Here is a 22,992-nt window from a genome sequence, read left to right on the forward strand (position 1 = left end):
TTAGTAGAGAATGAAATGCTTGAGTGTGCCTTGAGAGGAAACTCGTCAACATTAATCATCAGCGCGAATGAGTCTGCAAGAGTAGCGGCCGTGTCTCTCGAGGTCAAGTCTCCGATATTGACTGGAACATTCCAGCCCGCTCAATTCTCTCGGACGTTTAGCGCAAGATGTATTTTCCCTCTTCGGCCGAACTGACGTCAGCGTCTCCAAGTGGCGACATGTGCCTAATGTCAGTAAGGTAATTGTACACACACACATGAACACACACACATGGAAACATAAAGCCATGGCGTTGTAAACACCCCAAACGACACATCATGACGGCCCCGCCTGCAGGCAATTTGGATTCTCGCTCATGCAACAAACCTGTTGCTAAGCGACAAAACAAGGGGAAAGGAAAGGGAACGAGGGGGGGGGTGGGGGGTGGGGGGGGCTCTTAAGTTGTCAGTATATAAAGTCTCGTCATTTTATAGGGCAATTAAGAGCTTCTCAATTGCTGGCACAACTTTGTTGATGTTGATGAGGACGTTTAGCTAGTTGTGTTTAGCATTAGCATTACACCAACGGTTGTTTGAAATACACAAGAGGGATTTTTCGCTTGACTTTGACAGTTGATGTCAAGAATGAAGGCTTTTCATCACTTTTGCTTTTTGAAGCCGCGTGTTTTTTTTTTACCGAGGCCACTTTCTTGTGGTTTTCTTCTCTCCGGGTTTTATCTCGCTTGGCACTTGGCTGACGGCGAAGAGGCTTTCAAAGACTTTGCTTCAAATGGCCTCTCTCGATGTGCTTTTGCTCACGCGTGATGAGGTTTAAGTCGCGGCGCGAGTTGAAAATCTGGAAAAAAATAGCTGCCGTCTGAGCTTTGAACCGTTTATTGTATCTGTGAGTATGGGCAATCTAGACTCGCCGCTGTCCATGGTGCTGAATTTAGCTTCCACTAAAAATATACATAGCCTGGCCAAATAGAGTGCATTTTTATTTACTTCTGGCTGGAAATGACACGGCGTGATAGTCTGAGCGCTATCTTACGGCAAGACTTGCCCTTTTTTTTCATGAAGCGAACCGCTCAAGGTTGGCCGACTGACATTATTCTAAAAATAGCATCGAGAGCTTTACAAAATGGATCATTTCCTGTTTTGACAGTTTCCAAATTGGAAATTAAAGAGCTGCTTTGAGCAGATGAGTAAAACGTGCACGCTCGGCCCTTTTGATTAAACATCGCTTATGATTCATTATGCATTCAACAACTTGTCTGTATTTATTACGGGGAGCACTTAGTGCCTTTATACTGCCAAGGCCACGAGTATTTTCCTTTTTAAGGTGCAAATGAGCTCGTCCGCCTCTTTTGTTCATTCAACTATGTTGATAAGACTAAAAATAACCCTGAAGGTGTTCTGAAAAGACATCATTAACAACCAAGAGCCTCTTCAAAGAGAATAAAAAATCAGAGCGCTAGCTTCAATTCGGAATGGCTCCTCGGCCTTTTTTTTTTTACCATTGACAGAAAAGGCCAATTTGAACAGCGGGGAGAAGATACAGTCGGCGCGTGGGACAACATGTGTGACAGCTTGGAGCGAATGTACTCGGAAAGGCTCCTCTATTTTTATCGAGAGAAAAAAAAAAAAAAAACATCCGTGGGAAGAATCCATAGTAGTCGGCAGCAGCCGGCGGCGCGGATGACAGCACACATCCAACGCACCTCCACACTTACATAACACAAAGCTCGCTTTCACGCGTGAACACACACATACACACACACGTGTGTGTGCACACAGGTGTGGACCTTTTCGAACCACAAAGTCAGAGTTATACATCTCAGCATGACACAGCAATTATGCAATACAAGATGCCCCAAGATGAATTTAGTCGCTCTATGATCGGCCATTACTCATAATTAGTTTTTTTTATTTATGGTTTGCATTTAAATGACAGAAAATAAGTTTTATGGTCATTAGAGAGCATGCATCATTTATTAGCACAAAATAAATTTTATGAGGAATGAGTCCATTTTTTGGGAGACGCTGTATATTGGAAAAAAAAAATTAATTACAACCCAGAGACATATCGAATCGGAGGGATGGACACTCCTAATATTTTTTTCCCCCCTTCTAGGCACTAAAAAAAACTTTGCATTGACTATAAAAACATCAACGTCAATCGTGATAAGAGATTTTGCATGACGGTTAGCAAATATGCCTCGCAGTACTGAGGTTCAGGGTTTGAATCCAGTCTTAGATCATAAAGAATGCATGGAAAGCTTAACGGGTTACCTGGCCTCTGCCACCGTGCAGCAGTAGCTGCCGCTCCGCCGCGAGCTCCTGCCGACCCGCAGCTCCTCTCGAGATTTGCGCCGATTAAAGTATTCAGTGAGTTTCCCGAAAGTCGCCATGGTTCCTTTCTAACGCTTAGGAGGGGGGGTGGGGTTAGGGAGGGGTGGGTTCTGGTCCTGTTCGGCGCAGCTGCTTCACCAACCTGTGGCGTCTGGACTCACTCGGACCCGGATGCTGCGGCACGGCTCGGTACGGGCTGCGAGTTTGAGTCTCCCCCTTGCGCCATCGGCCTCTTATGCGAAGCACTCAACGTGCGGAAAAACGAGGGAAAAAAATAAAAAAATAAAAAGAGCAAACCTCCCTCCCTCAGGTTTGCAACTGCGCACACAGCCAGTCTCTCAAAATAGTAACGCTTGTAAGTGCCTTCCAATCGACATGGCAGGAGCCGTCGGCTGCTCCCCCCCCCGCCGCCCCCCCCACCCCTGAGGAGACAAATCCAGACAGGAGGGAGGTGACGGATCAGCGGCGGTCCTCTCGTGTGTCGGAATAAAGCCGAGCTGCTTCGCCGCTTGTCCGCAAGCCCCATCTAACCCTCCCCGCCCCACCTCTCTCCCTCTCTTGTTTTTCTTGTCTGAGATTCTTTCACAGCTCTTGATGAGCACACGCGCCGCCTCAACCAATCAGCAAAGCGTAAGCGCCGTCTCACGCGACAGATTCTGCACCACGCCGCCGGTGAAACCTCCCACCCCAAATCCATATGCAAGGCCTAGCGAAATTAATTAAGTGCGCCTTGTAGTCCAAAAAAAACATTTATATATGTGTGATGACGCCAAAGCACTAAGTGGCGAGCGGAACGGGGGGGGGGAGGAGGGATCCGACCAATTAGTGTCCATGCGTCACTTTGAGTCGGGGGACACAAGTCTCATTGTTGTCCTTCACAATGTCATTATCCTGCTGTCTCATTTATTCCACCTCGACTCACCTTCAATTTTCTTCTCACAGCATCAGAGCGCTTTAGAAATGATCCAATTTAGAGGCTTCAATCAAAATATAAAGTTCATTGAGGAAAAAAAAAAGTAGTCTCATTTGCCCAACCTCGATTCAGATGCTTTGGTTGACGAGCCCTATCGGAGTTTTCTGCAAGAGTCGATCTTATCGATTCTCTTCTCCCTCCGCAGATTCATTACCTGCGTCTCTTGACGTGATTTGCTCCAGCTCACCCCCATCTGGTCATCCGTCTTGGAGGTAAAGCTGCCTGATTATATAGCCAGCATTGTGGAAGAAAGATGGACGAGGGACTTTGAGATTAAAAGGAAGATTCAGTCGCTGAGGGCGATTCGAACGCCCAATTAAAACGTGCATCAGGTGGACCTTTTTTAATCTGTCGTGGGAATCCATTATGGTGATTTATCGTAATGAATGAGATTGCTGAAAGCAGCCATTCATAATTTTTTTTTTTTTGTCTGGACTGCATTTGTCTTTCTAAAATGATCGGGCCTGATGAATTAATCATGCGAGACTATTTGGCATCACTGAGCCCAAAACTTGGCTTAAGACTGTCTTAATTCATCCACCTAAACTTGGAACGAGCGCATTAGGATAAACACGGGCAACGCCTCTTTGAGCTGACAAAAAAAATGTCACAGCGATATCGTAAATAACGACGAGCGCTTCTTCGCTGCGCAAAGTGATCGCTTCCGAACTCCGAGGCGCTTGCTGACATCGCACAAACGCTCGGCCGCTCCCTGAACGTGACAACCGTGCTGGATGTCAATACCCGGCCGTTTGGGAAATCTCGGGTAATGTCACGTTGACGGAATTTGTTGTTGTCGCCTTTTACGGGAGGTAATAACAACATGCCGGACGCATTTAGCCCACGGCCGCGCTTGCATTTCGCCTCGGGCGGATTGTGATCAAACTGCAAACACGAGCTCATTCATAATGTAACGGCGGTCTGGCCGAGATGCGGCTTGCGTATTTGTTTGGTTTATCGGTGCTGACGGCAGACTTGCTCTTCCTCCGCCGCCTTTCTTTGATTTGTAGCGCAGCTCGACCCCCTCGAGACGCACGTTTATGTTTCGTTCGTGCGCAGTGCGAAAGTTGCGGCGTGCGATTTAATGCAGGTGCCATCAATTTATTGTATTGTTTATTTATTTACTGTATTTTATTTCTGTACAATGCGTGAAAACATTGAATGACATCATGAGAGCATTTTGATATATGCGGTGTTGCCAGTTAGCTTGAAAAAAGTCAGTTACTGACTGATTGATTTTAAAAGTATTGTAACTAAATTAGAATGCAAGTTACTTTTAACAGATCCATCCATCCATCCATTTTCTGAACCGCTTAGTCCCCACGGGGGTCGCGGGCGTGCTGGAGCCTATCCCAGCCGTCATCGGGCAGTAGGCGGGGGACACCCTGAACCGGTTGCCAGCCAATCGCAGGGCACACAGAGACAAACAACCATTCGCACTCGCACTCACACCTAGGGACAATTTGGAGTGATCAATCGGCCTACCAAGCATGTTTTTGGGATGTGGGAGGAAACCGGAGTGCCCGGAGAAAACCCACGCGGGCTCGGGGAGAACATGCAAACTCCGCACAGGGAGGGCCGGAGGTGGAATCGAACCCGCACCCTCCTAACTGTGAGGCGGACGTGCTACCCAGTGCGCCACCGAGCCGCCTCTTTTAACAGATTTCTTGCTTAATATAAAAAAACCTTTTTTTTACTTAGACTACTTTTTTTTTTTGCTTTTAATTGACAAATCAAAAATACTGACATTTACATCTTGAAAATCCTCATCTTTGTTTATGTGCCCAGCGGCGAGGATTAATTAGGAAGGAACAAAACGTCACGTCAAGTAAATCAACCACATGATGGGCAAATGACGGCGATCAGCTGGACATTTGCAAAACAGAAACAGTGGTAGGCTTCCATCAAACGAGTGCGTGGGAGGGAGACAAGTCTCCTCTTCGACTAGGCCATTTAGTCACCAATAGATAAAAATGAATTGGAATGTCGCCCTCTAGCGGATTTGTGTTGCCAATTCACCAAAAACTCCACACAGCAATATGTGATGCCCTGACCTCATCCAATTAACAGAAAGGCCGATTTGAAGTGTGAAATAATTGTTCAGATTGGAAACTATCGTGATTAAATCATTTTTGAAAAATTGTTTGCTCTTTAAAACGACACAAACTGAGAGTGGGGCACACAGAGAGCAGAAAGTAAATTGCTCCAATGAAGGGAAGGCAAGTGGGCACCTGTCTTGAGTGTGCATGCCTGGGTATATGTGAATGCACATGCATGGGTGAGGTAGGGTTATAGCCCCCCCCATGCCCCCCACCCCTTGTTCTTTTCTCCCATTTTGGTGACTCATCGATGAATCAGCGCTTGCGCAAGTCAAGAACCGAGCTGTCACTTCATTGTTCGGCCCAACGAGGCCACAGGTTGGAGGCGTGATGTCACCGTAAAAAGAAAGAGAATCTTGTGTTGACATAATTAGACAATGCGTCAGGTGGGGGCGAGCTGGAGTCCAAATACTTTAAATGACGTGTATGACTGTAAGTACTGTACGAACTAATATAATAAAATATTAGCTAAAATATGAGCTATGCGGTTAATAAAGATTTTTTTCTTTTTTTTTTTACCATGTTGGAACTTCTGGGTAAGAAGCTTCTTATCCCTATTCCCGAAAGCTCAACTGCAGTACCGGTTAGCCACCAGAAGAGGGTGCTAATACACTTGAAAACCTGTCTTTTGGAGTTTAAACACCTTTTATAGTTGGATACAGACTAAAAATGTTTTTACATATAGCACCACCGTAATATTCATGAACACAAAGAAATAAATCTGCTTTTTGAGGGTTATATTCAAGGTGAGTATAATATTTGAGTGTGTTATCTTTAAAAAAAATGACAATATGATTCATGATATTGGCTTGTAGCTCACCAATGCGCTTATTTTTACAATTTATATTATAGTCCTGAGCCAACGCTGTTAAATCTAAGTCCATTCATTCCCAATGGCATTAGCTAGACTGCCATTGAACCACTCTATTTCAATAAAAATTATTCTCCTGTCCCGGTGCCATTTGGGAGCTAAAGAATGGGCAACAACAGGTCCAGGAAACCCCGAAATAGAGTCAGGAAGTGCATTTAGTAAAGCGCAATGAAGAAAAACTATACTTGCAAGCAAATAAAGACTTATTACTTACTCAATGAGTTGCTCCATTGCAGCAACTCGGGGCGACGGCGTCTCCCCAGGTTTGTGATGGTATCTTTTCCAGTTTGAAATTTGGGATTATCACCTAAGAAAAATAAAAAGAACTAATTAGCATTTTTTGCAAAAGAATGGTGTTTACCATGAGAGACAAAATGGAAACGTTACACTCCCAGATCATGAAAGTCAAGTCGTGCAAGAAAAAGTGATGAGTGAACACAACGTGTTTTACAGTTTGTGTTGGCAACAGGAGAGGATGCTGATGAAAAGCATGGCAACGCTCCACCGAGCTGTCATCTCCGAGCGTGCGTACTTGTGAAAACTTCCCTTGCACAAGAGTACAAACCAGTGCCATAACAATGAGTCACCCACTTCCAATGAATCACATGCAGACGATTGATATGCTTCATACGTGATTGTGGGCTGCAAAATCCTCAGATTTTTTTTTTTGCCTATTTAATTTAATTTCAGTAACTCTTTGTTACGTCCCAGAAGTGGACAATAGTGTGGCTCACTCTCCATTGTGGAAGTCATGTCATTTCCACATGAGTGCCTGCTATAAAACAGCAAAGGGCCGACTGAAAGCATCCCTTTCCTGGACATGGCTGGGTCACAAAGTGTCTCATATAAACACAGGACACACCTTAGTCCAACACATTGCACATATTGGAACCCCCCCCCCTTGTACTGCAGTCATTCTTTTTACCCCTTTTTCCGTTTTGACAGGAAAATGGACCAAAACGTTCTGTGCACGTTTTTTCAATTCGAAAGCACGTTTGTAAAAGTTGTTTAAAGTAGAAGGAGAGATGTTGGAAGGCAGAAGTTGGCGTCTTTTGTGTACCCCCCAACGTGCTCGGTTTCCCTTAGCATTGTCATGACAACAGTGTGTACGTAAGCGCACAAAAGTTTGCCAAGTTGAGGTTAGTTTAAAAGAAAGTCTGGAGCTTTGTTGGGAGAAGTATTGACTTCGCGACAAAATAAAAACAAAGCGCTCTAACCCCCCCCCCCCCCCCTAAAAAAAAAAGGTGTATTGACATTCGTACCTTACTTCATGCTGGGGCGGAGTTTCATTCGCTTTTAACAGCTGCTTTAAAATAAGAACTCGTCCAGTTTTCAGGAGTTTTGGAGAAATTTAAACGAGTTTTCTTCACCGGCGTGGTAAAGACGCCGAGAGCCGTAAACATACGCAACATGTGGGGTCGTCCGGTGAGATTCTCCGCCCAAAATTGTGCTCGTTTCTAAGGGAGGATGCTTTGCCCCGCCCGCTTCACTTGAACCTACGACATAAATCACGCCAACCCCAGCGGGTGCATGATTTGCATCTGCTGATTGATGGCTATTTAATTATACCAGGGTGCAAAACTATTTCTAAAACTAGTTTTCTTCTACCTAGAAGACAAAATATACACAACTCCGAGTCAATTATGAAGAGTGATCGCAGAATGGACAATTATCCTAATGAGACGTTTAAGGTCCTCCAAGGGATCTTTAGGGAATTTACTAATCCTTTGAACTGCATGGTTCAAACAACACGGGTAACACCAGTATTAAGAGATAATCCACATTTACAGAATAGTTCACATGCTAAATTACTCTTTATCCTAATTACATCCAAATGTCACCAGGGAGGGTTAAAAATAAAAAGACAGACTCTGGGAAATCAAGTTGTTTTGTGACATAACAATTACAAAAGCTATTTAATATATTTTACTCTACACTGATTGATTTAATGAAATAATAAAATGCCTTGGAGCAGTGATTCCGGGCTATGTGTACCACTCGCAGCAAGTCCAGTGCTGATGTTCGAATAGTGGTAATACTAATAATAATACTTTTCTGTCAAACATGTGGTGAATTTTTATTTTATTTTATTTTATTTTATTTTATTTTATTTTATTTTATTTTATTTTATTTTATTTTATTTTATTTTATTTTATTTTATTTTATTTTATTTTAATTTTTTTAAGCATGTGCTTCAAAAATATACCACAAGAGGGCGACAACGCAATTCAAAACATCCGCCCACTGTCAATTCACAGGGTTACGCAGTCCATTGCATTAAGTATTTTTGCCCCGCAGACTGGGCTGCCCAAGTCAAGTCCTCAAGCGCTCCTTATCCAGTCTGTTTTAAGATCTGCTGACGACCGGACACGACAGCCCTGCTTTAAATCGTACCCGGATATTGTAGTGCATTGAACACGGGAAATGTAGTTCTCTTTTTTTGTATTCTTGATACAAATTTACGTACGCTCACTTCAGCTTCGTATGTTAATTGTCCTGTGCTACGCATTTTCTGTACACTCATCTTGTATATATTGCGTAATGATTCCGCTACCTTCTGATGCTGCTGGAGGTAAACCTACGCTTCTCATCACTTCCCTCTGCTACCTGTCGGGCTGTAAACATCGTCCGCATTTGTCCCAAATGTCTTCGGCGTGTTCGGGGAGCAGAGAACGTACAGCCCACGCAGGAAAAGTTCCTTTTTTCTGCAGCACAACTTAACCTCTCGATGGATGTGAAAAGTTAGCGCCGCGACGACAAAGACGAAGGACTCATCTGCCCTTCGCTTGGACTTGAGGTGAGCATTGCAAACGTTTGAATGGACTCATGGTGGTCAACTTCATTCCGATCTTCTGTACGGCTTCGATGCAAACGTACCGTCTTTGTTTACAAGGTCCTCCAGTAGTCAGCTGGCTATGCTGTCAAGCTAATGTTGATGTCACTCTTGCACGATTCCTGGGCGACCACTTTGTCCACGATTAAGCGATTATGTGACTTTAATTCCAAATGCATTTTAAATCGTGCACTTTCTAAGAAGGTTGGGTTTAAAATGACTTGCTGCTATGCTTTTTATAACTCGTTTGCAGCTTGCATGACAGGGGCAAAGGTCACACCATACCTGTGTTTGTTTCCATCGTACCTGAGCTCGTTTACTTTAATGCAATACTGAATGTTAACGTAAAAATGTTGCATTAGTGTTTTTGGAGGAGTGTCATTTGGTCTTTTGGGAGCCCAAGGCGAACCAAGTCAAGTTTTATGTTCACTTCCACGCAAGGTAGGTGGAGAAAATATTTAAGTAGCTCCAGTTGCTACTAAAATCCATCTTGAGTAATAATTAGAGCTTTTTAATTAATTATACAATCAAATTTGATAAAAATTGCAATGCTGCTTCATTTTATGGAGACCACCGATACCAGCATCCGATACTCCTTGCCAGTAGTTGGCGCTATAGTTCAGTTTGACAAAATTGACCTTTTGTCTAGTCTTGCAACACTGAATATTTTGGCACATGTGCATCTGAGCCTGAGAAAAGTTCTCCAGCAGGTGCTCTTTGCCTCCTTTTTTCCAAGCGGTAGCCTAAAATGTAGCGTGAAATCAGCCTCCATCCTCTCCATGCCTGAGGAATACAAACTGAAATCCAACCTCTCTGTCTCCGCCCGTGAAAGCCGGGCAGCTGGCGTATCCACGGTGACAGGCGGCCCTCGGACAGGTGCAACGCGGACAAAGAGTTACAGTTAACAGTTTTTATTACATTAGCTCTCTCGCTGAGTTGTGCCCGACGGAATTAAACGCATGATTAGGGAAGGATGAGGAAGCCACAAAGAGCTTTTAGAAGTTCCATTTTGACCTCAACTTTTTTTTTTTTACATCAAGTAATTTAAAAGAAATTAACTTCATTGTGTGGCACTTTCACATTTTGCATTCTGCACAATATGAAGATCTGCATTGTTTTACGTGTCAAAGCAGGGAAGAGCGGATTTACCAGATTTACCAGCTTGAGTGCAAACAAGTCATTTAATGACGGAGTAGACTATGACCAACACGCCCCTTTTTTTTTTTTTTTTTTTTCACTGAAACCAAGCCAGAGTTCCCGTCAAGCGATTACAAATCAACAGTTCATTTCTTAACCTATATGAGGATGTGCCAGCAAATACGTGAGTCATGCTAACTTCTCGTTTTCTAATGTGTGTGAACTGTGGTCTCTTCCGGGTGAACAATGAATCCAGTGAAGGAACCGAAGATTTGCAATGAGGTCAACAAAGTGATATGAAGTGGAAGAGGGAGGCGAGAGGGAAAGTTTGAAGGCTTATCTCAGTAATGTGAGGGGACAGCTGGGTGCTGATGAGCTGTTTGGTTGCCACCATCTTCTTCTTAACCCTTTGCTTGGAGAAATACTCAGGGTGATTCTTCTCGATTGACAGTCGATTTTAAAACTAGCTTTCTTTGCGCTCGTTTGTGCATTTTTGGGCTTTCTCAAACACCAGCTGAGATTTTATGGCACATTGTGGACCTGGAGACAGTTTCTCAGAGTGGTATGTTTCTACTTGAATTGTTTTTATTTATTTTTATTATTTAAGTGCTTTTCCCCCCCTTAACAATGACTCAAAGCTCATAGTTGAGGTTTATCTCAATCTCTCTGCCTGCTTGCTTCGCTCTGTGCCGGTGGGGAGACTGCGCATGCGCACTGCTGACTCTCCAGTAATCCGCTGTTTTGGAGGCGATCGCATCCGCGTCCCCTGCGCTCTCTGGGAATTCAATCATGCACCGCGATGTATTGAAGCGGACGACGACGACGCGGGATTTTTAACGGGACCCACCCCAATGGAACCTTTTGAAACACGCGTGGGGTGAAAGGGGGTGAAAAAAGCCCTCGTGTTGCGTTCAGGGAGAGGACAGAAAAACCGAGCGAGGATGTCTGCTGGTGGAAAGACATCAGCGGTCGCATGTGCAGCCAGTAAAAGCTTCTACTGGGAAATAAGATCCTGTGGGAGATATTTGAATATTTAAGTCCTCGCGGGTGCGTTCTGGACGTTTTCTTCGGGATGCGTGTCGACGCCTGGGGGATGCTTTTTTTAAAAATGATACGATCACTAATTGGTTAATTCTGCAAAGTGTGTGTCTGTGTGTTTATAGTGACTAATGCTCATGTAACAGCAAACTGATCAGCTGACGTGATCTGGTATTTGCATTCTGTTTTCTGACTCGTTTTATAATCGTCCACATCTTTTGCATGTGTTCCGAAATGCACTTTTGCCGCTTAATCGGCACAGAAAACATCCTAGCCTGGAATTTATATTGTTGAAATAGTTTTTGCAAGAATCTCTTTGAGTTTTCGAATCTTTGGTTCCACTTGGGTGGAGGTCCGAAATACCTTCAGCGTGGGAAAACATTTCCCATTAGGATTAAGCCCACAGCTTTGGTCCAGCTGTTTAGCCAGAGCACATATCTGAAAGATGAGATTCTGGAAAATTTGCATGCTTGTAGTTTTGCCCTCCCCGGAAAATGCAGCACATTGATTTGTCTCTTACTGGATGTAACTCAAGATCCTCGCCGTTATTGATTGTTTACAACCGTCTGCAATGTCCACGGCCCGGATGAACCCGGAGATAATTCCGAGAGGCACTGACTGTGAAAGCGGCGTATTTCTCTAAGACCGGGACCAAGCATGAACCTGCACGGACTGGTGAGGCATGTCCGATGGTATGCGGGAGGAATGAAGAAGCGGCGCTGTGGAGGGAAGCCAAAAATCAAAGACAATTACAAGGCATCGCTCTGGCAAATTCTCCAACGGACTCATCCAGGTGTCTAAGAACTTCCACAAAGCCTCGCAACGGATACCGGAAACTTCTCAAAGTGCTTCCGAGCAGCCCTTTCCTCTCCGACCCGTCGTCACTATCGCCGCGGCGATGGGCAGCTCGGCCTCGTCCCTCACCGCGGAGACGGAGTCGGATCACGGTTTCCGCGGCAACCCCTACCCGTCGTCGCCCCCGGTGGGCTGGCTCAGGACTAGTCACAGCAGCCCAGTATGGGGCACCACCTTCATCACACGCCAGCAGCAGCAAGCGTCTCCACGGCCTCACCGAGAACGCAGGTAAGGGCCGTGGAACGTTTGGACCCACTAGACACCAGGAGGTTCCAGGAGAACCGATCGGGAGGTGTCCCAGCTTCTTCGGTCCCGAGAATTAGGTGACCTGGATCGACTCAGATCAGTTCTCATGTTATTTTTCTATCTTGGCCTGCAAATCTGGCTGATCTGGATTTGTAAACCAAAATCCCCGCCCTCCCCCTTGGCCTCCACAAGCACAGCTGCACTTTATGGACTGTTTTGGCAGCGTCCAAGGGCTCTCCCTGAGGTGATTGATCCGAGTGTTTTTCAAAAAGTCACCCTAGGGAAATTGAGTCAGTAGTTTGATGTTAAGCACTTTTTGACTAGTTTTTAAATCTTAAAATGACTTTTGAACGCCCCCTTTAGGAATATGTTGGAGTATTTCCAGTTGAGCTTGATCTTTTCTAGGTCGCAATCAAATAGAGCGAGAACATATCGAGCGAGTTGTTGCCGAGTCACTCGGAGCGTCACATCCCCTTTGCCGGTTATTGATCTTCCCAGAACCCGATCACCAACAATGGATTCCATTATTTATTCAGCACGGGTCGCCTGGTTAGGCTTTCATCATTCTTAAGTTCCTCTCCATTTAACGCTGACTGCCGTGCAAAAATGATTTTGCTTCTGATAAAGAATATTTACAGCATTTCAGTCGCCATGATTGCTAATGACTCGGGGAACAAAAGTCACTTTTTTTTCCTCTTCATATCGGCAATTCCGGTGACAGTTCTTTTTCGGCGTGATGGATGATTGCGTTTATCGCTCCTCGACTCCACGGGCTTTCCTTTCCCTTTTAATTGGATTAAAACTGTCCAGAGCTGGTCTGGAGCACCAAGGCCCACGTCTGAATTAATTTGGTATCCCCCCCCTCCCTGGTTGGAAGCCGATGGGTTCAGATCCTAAAGCTCCACATGGTGATATATATTATTTTTTTTGCCACAGTGCACTAAAAGCAAGTCACAGTTTTCCCCTCTTTGTAAATATTCAAATCTCCCAAGCTGTCTCCACGGCTGCTTTGCAAAAAAAAAAAAAAAAATGTGCATGAGTCATGAAATATTCACTGAGGGCAGTGCTCGAGGTCGGGACTTCTTTCCGTTTGCCCCTTCTCCGAGCGAGATTTCAAATACACTCCTTGCGGGCCAAACGGATAAAATCCTGTTAATCGTAAGACCTTGCGCATCAAATATTTCCGCTCGTAGCCTAGCATATCAAACATGTGACGCTAAGTCGAATTGATAACGCACATCGGTTAATCGGTAAACATTAATTGGAATCGATCGATGGTAGCAATGCACGTCGGACATGATAAATAGCTCCGAGCGTCGTATTGATTCCGTTACGCAATTAACACGCGGGGGGCCTTGAGCAAGACGCAAAAGGATTTAAAAATCGTGCCACTTACGAGTTGGACTGTCAATGTGACTCACCTAACGGCAGGCTGTGGGTTGCGTAACATCTCCCAAAGTGCTGACTCACGAGATTAAACTGAAGTCCGATTCCCAGAATGTTAGATTTCAATGAAAACACAATCCCACATCTTTGTCATTTTCATTCACTGCTAACCCAGTTAATAACAATGGCGCCGAATGTGTGATGTCCAAACATCAATTTTCACCATGCTGCTCCATTTTGTGTTGGATTAATAAAGTAGAAAGCTTCTTTGAGGAGCAGGCCAGGCCAGACCTCCCCCCCACCACCAGGCTCTCGGGCTCGGAGCCAAGTTTGGAAAGGCAGTGCTAATGACTATCGCACAAAGGCCAAATGTCTCGCGGAGAAGCCGGCGAGACTCGGCTCACTTGATCTCACTTCAGTATGCAGAGTGAATCCAAGTAGCGAGCGACCACCATTGTCTTCCATCTATTTGGAGTCTGGACTGTGATCTTCCAGGGGGGGGGTCATCTATGATTTATTCTGACTGGAAAACCTCATCGCAAAAAAAAAAAAGATTGTTATTCCGAAGGTGGAGTTGTGTGCCTCTCTCTCATTTTTTTTTTTTTTGCTTCACTGTAAGATGTTGGCCGTCTGCCCAGGCGGATCTGCGACACTGAGGAGCTGAAGTGGGCACTTTTAGAGCAGCTTGACTGAACAGGGCCAAGGAGAAAAGGTGCGAGCGTGGGGGGTCCCGAGTGCTCAATACAGAAAGTCGTTTTTTTTTTTTTAAAGTACTCTCTTGGGACCCCAAGCAATATTGTGACATTTTATTAAGTTAGGTGTAATGAGGTAATTAAATATGAAAAATCCTCCGGAGAATGATTTTGAAAATCCTGCAGACAGTGATAATAAATTTTACATCCCTTAGTCTCCCAATGACATGCAAAGCAATTGATTTGACAAAGTTGCCATGTGGCTGACAACACGACTTTGCTTTCTGGGCGTGGATGAAAGAGCCTGACAGTTGCGGAGATGGCCCACGGCGTGGGGGGGGGGGGGGGGGGGTGATGAGCTGTCATCAAAACATGAGGCGCTGACGTGTGGCTCCTTGCAGACAGACAGGATGGAATTCAAAACCACGTCAACATATGATTACCATAAAAAAATTTGCAAAAGTTAAAGCAACAGTCGTTTTCTCTCTTTGCTTGTTTATTTACGATCAATGAAAACGTTTTTTTTTTTCCTCCTCTTTCCCCCAGGCGAACCGCTTTAGGTCGGAGTGCTGACATCAGCCTCGGAGAATAAATACTCGGCTAATGGCTCCTGACATAATGTACTGGAACTACTTGGACCATACTTTGATTGTCCTCGGGCAAAAAAAAAAAAAAAAAGGCTGAGGGTGCACTCCAACCTCAGCACAAAAAAAAAAAAAAAAGCATGTGACTGTCTGCAAATAGATTCCAATTCTTCTTTTAGAGTTGAAAATGACTCATGCATTTATCCCTGGAGCGCGGTATTAGAATAATCTGATGGAGAGTTGTCTGATAATTATTTTTTTTTTTACCTCTCCTCCATCTTGAGCTGCATTGACTCTAATCATGCGGCCATTGTGTCTGGATTTACTGTCCTCGCTGCTCTCTGGAAAGAGATTTAATTTTGACTCCCCTGAACGAGGCAATCTTTCCCTCTCGCACTCCATTTCCCGTCCTCATGTGGTCTCAAGTGTTTTTTTTTTTTGTCTTTTGCAGCCACTCTCACTCTCCCGGCTCCATGGCAGCCGCAGTGCGAGGCAGCGAGTGGTCATGCGGACGCTGCACCTTCTTAAATGTGGGCGGAGCACCTCGCTGTTCCATCTGTGAGGCGCCTCGCCAGAAACCTGACCTGAATCAGATCCTTCGCCTGAGCAGTAGCGAGGAGCAGCAGCGTTGGGCTTGCCCTCGCTGTACCCTCAACAACCCTCAGGGATCCAAAGCCTGCTCCGTCTGCGGCTTCGGACCGTCGGCCACCACGTCGGCGCCGGCCGTCACCACCGTCGCCGCCACCTCAAACGGTCTCCCCCCTGCTCCTACCACCGACCCCCCGCCTATCGTCACGCCCGCGGTGCTTGCAGAACCCCAGGTCCCGCTGAAGGAGGACATGAGACGCTCGGAGAGCAACGGGGAAGTCGGCGGCGGCGTGGAGAAGCAGCACAAGTCGGGCTGGGCTTGCCCTCGCTGCACGCTTCACAACACGCCGGTTGCGCTGTCCTGCTCGGCCTGCGGCGGACCCAGGAAACTGTCCTTACCCAAAATCCCCCCCGAGGCTTTGGTGGTACCAGAGGTTCGCACTCCCGTTCTAGGTTTTCCCGTGGCCTCGGCGGGGCCCGCTCCTCTGGTCATCGATCTAACTGATGACTCTCCTCCGGCTCCCCCCTGTGAACCTCAAGAACCTCCCCACGTCCCGTCGTCCGCGTTCACGGCTTTCACCTCCCTCCAGAACAACCCGGTGCCGCGAAGTAGACGAGAGGTGCCTCCGACAGGGCGACCCCCAAACCAAGGCACCAACACCCCCAGTCCCACCTCTCCCCCAAGTGCGTGCGTACCCCCCCAGTCCGGCCCCCAGAGACCCGCCAAACCCAAACACGCCCAACCCCAGGAGCCCTCATACCCCTGTAAGCGCCTCAGTATCTTAGAAGAAGAAGACCCCCAAAAGAATCACCAGGTCGGAGCCCCTACCTGGAAGTGCCCGGGTTGCTCCTTAGTGAACCCAGGCGGCTCGTCCAAATGTGAATCCTGCCGATCGTCGCGGGCCGGCGCCGACTTAATCGATTTAGGTTGCGAGACCGTACGCTTCACCCCGGCTAGCCCGTCCAGTCCGGACTTTAGCACTTGGGCCTGCTCCAAGTGCACCCTGCGTAACCCCACGGGTGCTCCAAAGTGCTCCGCCTGTGGATCGTCCAAGCTGCACGGCTTTCAGGAGCAGCAGGCGGCTCTTCTTCGCTGCTGCGCGCAATGCGGCCAGGTCCCCTCCGGACCCGGAACGACGTGCTCCTGCACCCCCAACCCTCCATCTTCCTCCATGGCTCATAAAACACGCAAACACGGCCGAGGTTATCCTTCCTCGTCGGGCCTTCACGAGAGGCCCGGCCAGTGGAGCTGCCCGGCGTGTACTCTCCTCAACGACGTTAAGTCCAAGAACTGCGCGGCGTGCCACACGCCCCAGCAGTACCTCACCCTTCGCAAGGTGATCAAACCTCTGAAAAGGAGAGAGAGCATGCACGTGGAAGCCCGTCGGCGAAACGACGAGGGCGAAGCCAAGGAGCTGTGGGAGAACATTGTCAGCTTCTGCCGAGAGGTAAGAAAATATATCCAACACCTAAGTGTGATGTTGCGAAATCTGCCTCCGTGCGTGATTCCCAAAAACAGATTGTCAACGCCACCTCTGATATTTGGCTGCAAGCTAACCAGTCTGCCAGTTTGGCGTCTGCGGCGGAGGTTTTCGTAAATACTCATCGGCACCTCCATCCATAAAACGTCTAAGCTCATTGGAAGGGTTATGCATAAAGCGCCGAACGAGTGGCGACCTTGGACGATGATGACGCCGGTGACTCTTGTCTGCTCACTAATGCCGGCATCAAGGCAACTGAATTGAATTATGAGCCGAGGCTGGAGAGCAATCCATTTTCTTTACCGGGAGCTAGCGCCGGGGCGCTCCCCCCCCCCTCCCAACCCCGGCTCACTTCTCACACCACAAATAGGAAACCAGAGTGGTGTGTGTCGCCGGACAAAAGGGTTTTAGATGAACAGATAGTGTGTCGGGTTGGGTATCGTGTTCCGTGTAGCGAGACCGTGAGCGGAGATCGTTAGAAAAAAAAAAATTGGGCCTTTGAGCTAGTTTAGCTTTAGAGTGCCTCGTCGTCCAAGATGGGAAGAAGCCTCTGACTTTATCCTTCCCCCGTGTCCTTTCTCCCAATCAGAACACGGTGAACTTTGTGGACGACAGTTTCCCGCCGGGACCACGATCGGTCGGCTTCCCCGAGGGCGACAGCGTCCAGCAGCGAATCAAAAAGTGGCTCCGCCCCCACGAGATCAAATGCAGCAACACGAAAGACCGAGGCGTCAAGTGGTCCGTTTTCCGCACCCCCCGACCTTCCGACATCCTACAAGGGCTGCTGGGAAACTGCTGGTAAGCTGTCAGAACGCATCACTAGCTAGTTAGGACGTTCCTCGGGCTTCGGCACTTTGAGGTCAAGATCGGTGAAGTGATGTTTCATCACACACAAAAAAAAAAAAAAAAAGTCTTAGCGTGATTTAAAAAAAAAATGAAATAAATAATAAAATCAACCACACCCTTATTTAAATTAAATAATTTTTGAAAAAATAAAATAAAAATAGTAATAATTAAATAAAAAGATAAAATCAATCACGCCCTTATTCACCTTCTTAAATGAAATAAATTATTTTAGCAGCATTCCGGAGGGGGGGGGGGGGGGCATCAGCCATTTTGCTCTGTTAAATAAATCGTAAAAGACAAAAGAGACTGGAATCGATCGCCTTGTTTTTCTTTCACAAAACATTTCACCAGCACTGAAATTCAGCCTTGAAGATGGAGCGGAGAGCGATGGCAACTAACACAAAGAGACGATGAAACAATAATATGCTGTCAGAAAGAGAAGAGAAGAGGAAAAAAAAAATAAAAGAGATACCCGTGGAAAGACGTACAAATGTACCTGGCGGGAAGATAATTCACCAAAGTTTGGACATGTGCTTTATCTTCCTGTCCTTGTTTTGCGCCCTTTGGAGGCGCACACACATTTTTCACAAAGTCAAGTCCCTCGCAAAGTTGCACACAGCTTATCAAAAATAACCCTCCCTGGAGCCAAATTTTTCCGGATATAACCCAAATTTGTTATCCACACAACCTAATAAACCAGCCGACAAAAGTGGAGCAGAGTTTTTTTTTTCTCCAGGTTCCTCAGCGCTCTGGCCGTGTTGGCCGAGCGTCCCGAGTTGGTGGAGAGGGTGATGATCACCAGGACGATTTGCACGGAAGGCGCCTACCAAGTCCGCCTGTGCAAAGACGGCACGTGGACGACGGTGCTGGTGGACGACATGTTGCCCTGTGACGAATACGGGTACCTCCTCTTCTCCCAGGTTCGTCGACGTGCGACACATTGTCCCCCCAAAAATGGTGTGTAACGATTTTGCGGGTGTTTTTAGGCCCAGAGGAAGCAGCTGTGGGTGGCGCTGATCGAGAAGGCGTTAGCCAAACTCCACGGGTCCTACTTCGCCTTGCAGGCGGGGCGCGCCATCGAGGGCTTGGCCACGTTGACCGGAGCTCCTTGCGATTCTCTCATGCTGCAGGTCAGCTCCACCAACCCGCGGGAGGAGCCCATCGATACCGACCTGATCTGGGCCAAGATGCTCAGCTCCAAGGAAGCAGGGTAAAATGAGACATTATTGCCGCTTTGATTTGCTTTCAAAGCAACAGCAGATAAATAAGTGGAGCCCTCAAAAGTGGCTCGGTGATCTGAAGCCAGCCTGGCGCCCATCTGTCAGACGAGCTGCGGTACGTTTTAATAAATCAAAGCCGACCAGCCGGGTCTGTCATGAGAGTTGGGTTCATCAACAAAATGGCGTCTTTTTTTTTTTTTAGTGCTTCATTCAGCTTTTTTTTTTGTCACCTAGGTTTCTCATGGGCGCCTCGTGCGGAGGAGGCAACATGAAGGTCGACGACGCCGTCTACGAGTCTCTGGGTCTGCGGCCTCGCCACGCCTACTCCATTTTAGATGTCCGAGATGTGCAAGGATACAGGTAGGCTCCTTCTAGTCCAAATTTATTTTTTATAAAAGAATCATACATTAGCTTTTGAACATTAAAAGTCTGTAATATCGACTTGACCTACATTTGACGTGTGAATTATTTATCATGACATCTTTGAATTGTGTTCAAACGGATCTTTTTGTGAATGCGAGCGTCACGAGTCGAGGGAAAGGATGGAGGGATGGGAATGGAGAGCAGGTGCACCTTTTACTGCAGCAGTGGGGTCCTTTTGATCAGCTGATGGATGACTGGGGGGGGGGGGGGTGTAGAGTAATGAAACACAATGCCGGCCGGATTATACCGACCTGTGAGAGTAAGTCGAGAGTAGCTTTAAAAAAAAAAAAAAAAGGAGACTCAGATGTTATTTACTCAATTGCAGGTTGCTCCGACTCCGCAACCCGTGGGGTCGCTTCTCGTGGAACGGCAGCTGGTCGGACGAGTGGACGGACTGGCCGCAGCATCTCCGTCACGAGTTAATGGCGCACGGGAGCAGCGAGGGCGTCTTCTGGATGGAGTACACGGATTTCATCAAGTAAGAGCTCCACTCTGCAAATGTCATCCGAGTACACACGGTGATGGATGCGTGTGTCATGTGACCTCGGTGGCTTTTAGTCACCATCTGCTTTTTTGGCACCAGATTGTTGTTAACATGCACAAAATGGCCTCTTTCCAGATGTGCGCTACAAGGATGTTTTTTAATCAACACTCGGCTTTTGCTAATGTTTCCAACAAGGTCATAAAAAAAAAAAAATCTGTGCACTGCACTGCGTCATACCGAAGCCCGTGTTTGTTATTCATGGAGCTCCTGTCTCGAAAAATACAAGTCGCAATAAGTCCGGGAGGAACCGAGGCAGCTGTCCTGTTTGAACAACTCCACCTGAAAAATGTGTTTGGCCCAGAGGACCCCATCTGTCTTTTCGCCTGATTTCCCTCTGACACGTAATCTCTCCGCTTTCCCACCCGAACCAGCAGCCTGCCTGGACTGAAACAATAAGGGGAGGGGCGAGTGATGAAAGACAACTCAATCACTCTTGATGCCCCCGTATGGACTTTAAAGAACAATGTCTTCTCGCCCTGCAGGTACTTTGACTCGGTGGATATTTGTAAGATTCACTCGGACTGGCAGGAAGTGCGGCTTCAGGGATGCTTCCCCAGCAAGGCCAGCGGGCCCGTGAGCGTCATGGCACTCACTGTGTTGGAAAGGACGGCGCTGGAGTTTGCTCTCTTCCAGGAGGGAAGCAGGTAAACATGGATGAAGATAAAAAATATTACAGGCTGTTCACGAGGACCCTTTTTGTCGTCAGGCGCTCGGACACGGCCGACAGCCACCTGCTGGATTTGTGCATCATGGTGTTCCGGGCCTCCTTTGGGAGCAGCAACAAGCTGACCCTGGGTCGCCTGCTGGCCCACAGCAAGCGAGCGGTGAAAAAGTTTGTCGGCTGCGACGTCATGCTGGAGCCCGGGGAGTACGCCGTGGTCTGCTGCGCCTTTAACCACTGGCAGATGAACGTGAGCGGGTCGGGAGGACCACCCACGCCCGGTAAGTCTGACAAATAATCGGCCGTTATGGACACAACCTGACGTCCGTCCCTCGACTTCAGTGTCCAGTCCAACCAGCGGAGATCAGCGTCGGCCCAGTCAGGACTTCCCCGGCTACATCCTGGCCATCTACAGCTCCAGACAGGTGATGGTGGAGCAGGTGGAAGCGGCCGCCACCACGCTGGCCGACGCCATCATCCTCCTGACGGAAAACAAAGGCGAAAGACACGAGGTGCTCGTCTATGTCCACATTCAATATCGGGACGTGCGCAGGAAGAGGAACGCTTTTGTCTTTTCAGGGCCGCGAGGGCATGACGTGCTACTATTTAACGCACGGCTGGGCGGGGCTTATCGTGGTGGTGGAAAACCGTCACCCCAAGTACTACCTCCACGTCTCCTGCGACTGCACGGATAGCTTCAACGTGGTGTCCACGCGCGGCAGCCTCAAGACCATCGACAGCGTGCCGCCTTTACACCGGTATGTGCTTTTTTTTTTTTTTAGGGTGGGAATTTTGGAAAACCTTTCTCCGTCTCCCCCTGCAGGCAAGTTCTGGTAGTGCTCTCCCAGCTAGAAGGAAACGCCGGCTTCTCCATCACGCACCGCCTGGCTCACCGCAAAGCCGCCCAGGCCTCGCTGGGCGACTGGACTCCCACCAAAGCCACCCACAGCCCCCAGCTCACCCCGGACATCGACGGCCTCCACCGACCCAGGCCGCTATGACCACCGTCCCCCACTTGGCGGACTTCTCCGAGCGACGGTCAGACCACTGGAACGCTGGGCGAAAAAAAGACTCCCGCGCGTCTGAATGTATTGGTCAACACTGAAGTTTTCTTCTGGCCCCTCAGGATGAACGAGGGCGGAGTCGCTCGGCTCTCAAGCCTGGCGGGCCGCTTTCAAGTGTCAAATATGTGTGCGGTACAAGCGCTGTATGCCGATGTAACTACTGAGCCATTTGCAGGACTTCTTCCCTCCATTTTCCGCCCAAAACAACCAGATGGGGGGCGAGGGGGCGGAGCTAAGGGACATTTACTGTATCTCATCCAATATGGTACCAATTGAGCCAAATTTCTTTTTTTTTTTCTTTCAACCATCCAGGTACATTTTATCCGTATAATTTTATGCTGCATGTTTTAGAAACGTTCACGCTCTGTGTCTCTCTAACTCAGGACCAAACGTGTGTCATGTTGGTGACCCCGCCCCCTCCCATCTTAATTGATTCACTTTTTGAGTGTTTGATTCATTGTTTTTTTTTTTGCCATTTTCCTTCCAGCCATCGTTTTATCTTTCAAAACACCTTGTAAATGTTTCTGTGATGTAAAGCGGCTGTAAATATGCCCCCCCCCCCCCCCCCAAAGGAACATTCATTTGTACGATGACCACATATTTGCACTGAGCAGCCGTGCAATTTAATTTATTCGGCTCAACTTATCGAACGAGTTGGAATGTGATGGAGCGAGGCCGCAGTGAATCACTTCTTTTTTTTCTGTCTCATTGTCACTTGGGTTCTTGCTGGTGTCCCTCAGCACCCCCCCACCTACCCTTTTTTAATCCATGTTTCAGTAGCGCCTCCTGCTGGTAGTTGCAAGAAGCTACAGCTACGGACAACACCCCCGTCCTTTTTAAAAACTGTACAGGTGCAACCCACAAGATGTGTTGTGTTAAAAATAATAATCAACTAAATACATTTTAAATAAGTAGTTAAACCAACAAACAAGAACTTAACGCTGACAAAGGTTATAGAATATTTTATCAATAATTTTCGAGGGTCGGGCTGTGAATATGTGTATAAATATGTATGTTTTAATATTTCAATCTCAGGTTCCAGTGGACCAAATAAAAGTTCTTTTTTTAAATTACGCACCGGACTTTTTGTTGATGCATGACCCCCCCCCCCCCCCCCCCCC

General features: G+C 47.2%; 2 protein-coding genes across 8 annotated transcripts in view; one reads left to right on the forward strand and one right to left on the reverse strand.

Moving 5' to 3' along the window:
* Positions 1–7,734, reverse strand: part of ankfn1b (ankyrin repeat and fibronectin type III domain containing 1b) — a 47,009-nt gene extending 39,275 nt beyond the window's left edge. The window contains exons 1-2 of one of the 3 annotated variants that reach the window (XM_049759084.2): positions 7,536–7,734; positions 6,488–6,580 (exon numbers count right to left, since the gene is read on the reverse strand). In XM_049759084.2, coding sequence (XP_049615041.1) covers positions 6,488–6,504 — 17 coding nt within the window. In that variant the 5' untranslated portion in view covers positions 6,505–6,580; positions 7,536–7,734. Of the gene's footprint in view, positions 1–2,270; positions 2,445–2,472; positions 2,854–6,487; positions 6,581–7,535 lie in introns of those variants that run through there. The other 2 variants (XM_049759085.2, XM_049759083.2) reach the window with 2 other exon arrangements.
* A 1,090-nt stretch (positions 7,735–8,824) lies between these two features.
* On the forward strand, positions 8,825–22,944 carry capn15 (calpain 15). 5 transcript variants are annotated; one of them, XM_049759103.2, is made up of 12 exons: positions 8,825–9,070; positions 15,496–17,080; positions 17,703–17,911; positions 18,696–18,879; positions 18,946–19,169; positions 19,414–19,539; positions 19,928–20,080; positions 20,629–20,790; positions 20,853–21,088; positions 21,150–21,319; positions 21,387–21,565; positions 21,631–22,944. In XM_049759103.2, exons 2-12 carry the CDS (start codon positions 15,518–15,520, stop codon positions 21,806–21,808), a joined length of 3,384 nt encoding a protein of 1,127 aa, XP_049615060.1. In that variant the 5' UTR covers positions 8,825–9,070; positions 15,496–15,517; the 3' UTR covers positions 21,809–22,944. The 5 variants fall into 5 exon arrangements, with proteins under 5 accessions (XP_049615060.1, XP_049615059.1, XP_049615057.1 ...); XM_049759102.1 differs by lacking the exon at positions 8,825–9,070 and adding an exon at positions 10,310–10,427; XM_049759100.2 differs by lacking the exon at positions 8,825–9,070 and adding an exon at positions 10,438–10,805.
* The last annotated feature ends 48 nt before the right edge of the window (positions 22,945–22,992 follow it).

Source organism: Syngnathus scovelli, chromosome 21, assembly GCF_024217435.2.
Source record: "Syngnathus scovelli strain Florida chromosome 21, RoL_Ssco_1.2, whole genome shotgun sequence".
In the NCBI taxonomy this organism is placed as follows: domain Eukaryota; kingdom Metazoa; phylum Chordata; class Actinopteri; order Syngnathiformes; family Syngnathidae; genus Syngnathus; species Syngnathus scovelli.